At 38.2% G+C, this 5532-nt stretch overlaps 1 protein-coding gene across 1 annotated transcript; it reads right to left on the bottom strand.

Moving 5' to 3' along the window:
- Positions 1-1525: 1525 nt before the first annotated feature.
- Positions 1526-5211, bottom strand: bco2b (beta-carotene oxygenase 2b). The gene is made up of 10 exons (XM_034239993.1): positions 4988-5211; positions 4769-4877; positions 4476-4578; positions 4160-4288; positions 3557-3717; positions 3292-3459; positions 2996-3130; positions 2636-2818; positions 2395-2505; positions 1526-1656 (listed from the first exon to the last, which is right to left on the bottom strand). The coding sequence occupies exons 1-10, from the start codon at positions 5194-5196 to the stop codon at positions 1540-1542; spliced, it is 1425 nt and encodes a 474-aa protein (XP_034095884.1). The 5' UTR covers positions 5197-5211; the 3' UTR covers positions 1526-1539.
- Positions 5212-5532: the final 321 nt, after the last annotated feature.

Here is a 5532-nt window from a genome sequence, read left to right as displayed (position 1 = left end):
GAGGCAAACTCTGGCTCTAATTTCTGATAAACTGCTGGGTTAAGGAACCAACGCCGTGCAGAAGACCTTTTTATTTTACTGACAAATTATTTTTCTCTCATTGAATATCTTTGTTCATGTACTGCATGCCTTCTGCAGTTCATGTGTTAGTCATATTAACTAATACTCTGACATAAAATAAAGTCATATATGTTGACTGTTTTAATTTTAGAGTTATTAAAGTTATTAGCTTTACTAAAAACTCATTCTGAATATTAAAATTAAATTGTAATATAATATTTAAAATTATTTATTTTCACTCAACATGTGAGTTGTCATTCTTTATACTAAACTTTGCGGAAAAGCCTGTATATAAACTGACTCTTGCGACTTTTGAAATGTATCTTGCTGAAATGTATGTATTACTGTTTAGAAATAATTAAAGTGGCAATCAAGTAAGAACAATTGTGTTGTGTTTTCATTTTAGATAGTTAATATGACTGATCTTTTGTGGAATTCAAAAATAAGGACATTATACAAAAAACTAGTTTTGTATGACAATTTTTTTTTCCATCCGCTAAATATTCAGGTGTTTTAAATTGTAATATTAGCAGTATTGTGACAAAATCCAGCCAGCAGAGGGTGCAAGTGTGCCACATGTATACATCAACATTTACTGAAAAATATTCGAAATTCATAATGTTAGAGTAATGTTTAGTTTAGTTATGTTTCAATATATCAGTGACTGAAATGTGCAGTTCCTTTAGAACTAAGTTATAATAAACAGTGGTATAATTGCAGCAATACAATACCTGTTTACACTGGCTGTAAAAAATGTATGTGCAGTTCTGTTACATAATGTCCGCTTGCAGTTAGAAAGCATTTTACAAACAATTGTTACTAAGAGGAGGAAATGAATGAGGATGACCGGATGAGAAGTTCTCTGTACGTATGTACATTTTTATTGAGGCTTACACAAGTAATTTACTTTATCATTCATTGGATTAACATATCATTTTACAACATGTGGGCGCTGTGCCAAAGTGTGCATTTGTTCAGTGTCCTGAACTCTTTTTGCAGACTTGCAATGTTCTTCATTTTGCCCCCCTTTTTTAGCCCTCAACTTAATATACACATGAATAATACAATTTTTAAAACAATGGTTTAAAGAATTGAAAGAACAACTTAAAACAGGAAAACATATTTCTTACCCTGCACATTTTCAACAATACAGCTACAATATGCTATACCTTCATAATTATCAACAGTTTTACCTCATTATATTGCTGGTATGAAAAAATATATATTTACATTTGTGTTCTTATTCCACTTGTGTGAAGTCTTATCTGTCCTATGCTATGTTTCAATCTTATTGCAGTTGGTGCTCCTAGGCAATGAATATAGTTATATCTTATCTTAATATACATGATTAGGACTACATGTGGAAGAAAACTATACATTCATATCTGCTTAGTGACCTCTAGATTCATGAGACGAACAACATTTGAGACAAACAGCACAGATAATATTTACAATGTTCATAATGTCCTCGTCACGCGTCTATTGCGTGGAGTTGAATGTCCCGTGGAATCCGTACGGGATGTTGACAGGCACCTCAGCCCTGCCAAGCTCCTTAAATGTTTTGGCATCTAAAACCAGGAGGAATGTACTCTTGTCCTGTAAACAATGAAGACAAAGGAAGAAAAATAAATGTAAGATTCCAAAACATAAACAGACAATCGTTGAGAATCTGCTTTTTTTCGGTTAAATTCACATAACTTTTGATAACATTAATTACCAAATGTTCTTTCCTATAATTAAAGATACAAAGAGCCTCCAAATCACACAGTTGGGAGGTGTTGAGTTCATTTAAGCTGGTCTCTGTTACTTTATACATAAATGATTATATATAGATTGTCTTTTTTCTTGTTAGGAATCATTTGAGTAGGACTTAAGTCACACCAGACGGATAAGAAAAGCTGTGACGTCCATCTTAACCTTCAGGTGGCAGGTTTGAGTTTTTGCGTCTAGACATGTTTTGACGAGAGGCAAATATGCATGTGGCCAGCCTAAGTATCCTCTTAAAATGCAGACCCGAGGAATGTTCGGTAGAACTGATATTGGCACACAGCGTTAACACTTCTTAGTGTTCAGTTTGTATTGATATTGGCCATGCTTTTTTAGATACACCTTCAATGTTGTAAAACATCACTTCCGCCTTCCAGCGACCAGTACGTTTTTCCAGTATTATTGCTCAAAATAACTTCCATTATAGGATAACATTTCAAGATGATCTGGACAGGTATCTGGACCTTTAAGTGAGTTTAAACGCTAACGTCTAAGAGTGTAATTCATGACTTTGCAAGATGAAAAATGTAGATGCATTCCCTTTTCTAAAATCTGAACGTGACTGACCTTGTTGGGTGTGATGACCACAGACATGATGACACCATCGTCCTCCTCTGTTGCATTAGGGGAAGGTACGAAGACTGGTTCAGAAGGATACAGACCAGGCTGTTCCCACACCTGTGAGTGAATACAGTAGTTACTTATGTGATACTGGTTTTCGTTTGACTTGTAATCTTCATAGATGGATCGATATTTCACAGATTCAGATGGAAACTTGAGAGGGAGAAATGCATCAAACTCAACTCACCTTCATGTGTTTCCCCTGGAGATCCATCTTGATCAGTGTGTCTCCTACAAGATGTCTGAAGCCGCAGCCGTAGAAGTATCGGTAGGAGTGGGTGTTGTACTTGCCATAGTTAATCTGAGGGAACTCAAGACCTCCGTATTGATGAAGATCCTCTCCGTGGAGGTCCTCATGGGTGCAGAAGACCTGTATAAAGAAAACACGCCTGAGTTTATTTGGATACAGTTCGGTGTTCAGTTCCCAAACTAACTTTGGTATATCCGTATTTGGAAAGGTACGATTTTTTCCTTTTTACTATGCATACAAAGACATGTAATTAAAACAATTACTGTTACATTATATGTTGTGTTGAAACATGCCTACCTTGTTCTTATCAGTTCTTATAGCAGTTGCGGTACAGTCTGGCCCGTTCAAGTTCTGGTCGTAGGGCGTATCACGGTCCACATTGAGAGGCAGAACGAAACGTCGTGGGAATACTCTACACATGGTGTTGTACACCTGATGGGAAATTCAGAAACATGTTTTCAGGCTCATCGAACAAACAATTTTTCAGCAAAACCGAAGCAGCCGAAGCACTTCTTTACACCAATGTTCAAAGAATGCTTGAAAGCATGGAAGATACATCTTGGTAAGTATCAATTCTTAGTTATCCTGCTTACCTCATCGAGATCTTCTCCATTCTTGCGCAGGCTTTGTAGGTTGTAATTGTTGATTGCCTGGCCATCATCTCCAGCACACATGTCTATGATCAAGAAACCGTCCTCCTCGTACGCGTTGATCTGGTGGAAAGTTGACAGCGCCGCGGCAAGGTACTTTATGGTGCTGAGCTGAAAAATAAATCACAGAAAGCAGATCATTGTAGTTTATTAGATAGTACAAACTTAGTGAATTGACTGCATTGAGTTTCAGAGTTTAGTGCCTTACCTCTCCTGTCTGCTTGTGAATCAGGTGGAAGATAGTGTTGAGTTTTGGGTCCCAGGAAATGCTCTCACTGATGCTTTTACCTGTCAACTTTCCTGTCACAATCTTCAACAGGTCCATCTTTATGGGCTGCTCAATGAACACCACGTAGTTCTCAGACATTGCTATAATACAATGAGAAGATTACATAAGTTTCGATTCAAGATTCTGAAAGGACAATTCAGTTCAGTCCAATATACAAATTTGCTGTTTCTGTATCTCATATTTCATGGTAAACTTGGGTTTTGACTATAAGTTGGACAAAACAAGACATTTGAAGATATCACCTTGGATTCTGCAGTTTAAGTTTGCTAGGGATTGTGGGGACTGCATGAATATGTCTGATAGCAGTCCTTTAATTACACGATGAAGACACGATATTTAAAGTTGCTGACCAATAGCTAAAGATCAGTAAAGGAGGCGATACCCATGTTCCATATTGGATCAGTGCAATCTACAAGAAATCTTGGCCGAATACACATGAAGATTGAATCTGACTCTTTAAACAGCTCAATTAGCCAATGCTCATGCTTCAAAGCAATGAGTTGTTTGATTTGTGTTGCTCACCAAAACTGTGGTAGTAGGATGGTTTGCTCTTTTCTACGGAGGGAATGGAGCACAACACAGTGGCTCCCTCCAGGGTATCCCCAGCTGTATTCTTGGTCGGTGGCACTTTGATGATGTTGTAGGTCGCTCCTGTCAGCACAGATACATTTAGATTCTTTCTTCTGGTCCCCAGACATGTGGGGAGCATTGTTCATAATTCCTCAGAATCAGAATTGCTTTATTTGTCCCGCAAGGGGGAAATGCTGTTCTGTACACCTTAAGTATACACATTCAAATGGTGCTGTTCAAACAACCTGATGTAGTTTTTCTAAATTACCTTTGATTCCGTATGAATTTCCCATGTTGTAAGTTGTTCCATCAGGATCAGTGTGAGGGTGCGCGGTCGCTCCGTTCACAGCAACGAATTTGCTCCAGTCCACCTAATAGGTACATTAACATGATTGAGTATTGTTAACTCTTGATTTCATCTACCTACAAGCCTGCTGTAAATTCACAATGGTTTATGGCTAATCTTAGTTTTGATGTATTAAGCCGTTGGAAATAAGATAGATAGGTCAAAGTTATCAGTTACAACTGCATGTTTTCCAACTACATTCAACTTCTTTTTACCTTTTGAGTGGTCTTCAGTGTCTCAGGGTCCACCTTGTGCATCACATTGGTCTCCGTGCTGACATAATAATCCCCTTTGTAGGTCACAAAACTCACATTGGCATTATCTGTGGACTCTAGATGGAAACAAATATGCTAAAGTTAACAACGCGACACAGGAGAACCACAACAGGTCACATATTGTATTACAAACTACATCTTATTCTCAGGATTAAATATGATGGGATAAAATATTTACTTGGTAATTCAAATCTTGACAGGAAGCGCTGGAAGAAGTTCTTGCAGGGGTCTGGCATGGTGAGCGTGCCAAACTCTGACACTACGATGCGGTTTTCCTCATTGTTGGCTTTGTAACTGTCACTGGACAGGAAGCGGCTTTTGTAGGTCACGCTTCCATTGGTTATTTTGAACTGGTGCAGGAGAGCCATACCATCAAACCAGTGGTTGAACCTGATGTTGGAGGGAGCAGGAGAAAGGAGTGAGCTTTGGGATGAAGTGGCTAAACTATACGTGTCAATACTTTTAGATCTTTTACTCACTTATGGTTTCCAATCTCAAACTTCCCAGGTCCGTTCCTCAAGAAGCTTCCGTTGATCCATTCTGGGATTTCGCCGATGATGTTGGTGCTGATGGGCTCGGGGTTTTCCTCCACTGATCTCACGATGTTCTCAATGCAAGGCAGACCGTGAACATCTGTGAAGTGGTTGATGTTCTTCCTAGACTTTGATTTTTTAAGTGCTATGGAAAAAGAGTTAGAAAAAAAA

This window comes from Gymnodraco acuticeps, unplaced genomic scaffold, assembly GCF_902827175.1.
Source record: "Gymnodraco acuticeps unplaced genomic scaffold, fGymAcu1.1, whole genome shotgun sequence".
Taxonomy (NCBI): domain Eukaryota; kingdom Metazoa; phylum Chordata; class Actinopteri; order Perciformes; family Bathydraconidae; genus Gymnodraco; species Gymnodraco acuticeps.
The sequence above is the reverse complement of the archived record's forward strand: the minus strand, read 5'-3'. Positions and strand labels throughout refer to the sequence as shown.

What these genes read in the sequence shown, in the direction of transcription:
- bco2b (XM_034239993.1), bottom strand. Translation starts at nt 5,196, where the DNA reads ATGGCTCTCCTGCACCAGTTCAAAATAACCAATGGAAGCGTGACCTAC. An exon ending in AGTAAATATTTTATCCCATC is followed by an intron (nt 4,878 to 4,987) that starts ATATTTAATCCT and finishes TCTAGAGTCCAC; the next exon opens with AGATAATGCCAATGTGAGTT. An exon ending in CACTGAAGACCACTCAAAAG is followed by an intron (nt 4,579 to 4,768) that starts GTAAAAAGAAGT and finishes TGTACCTATTAG; the next exon opens with GTGGACTGGAGCAAATTCGT.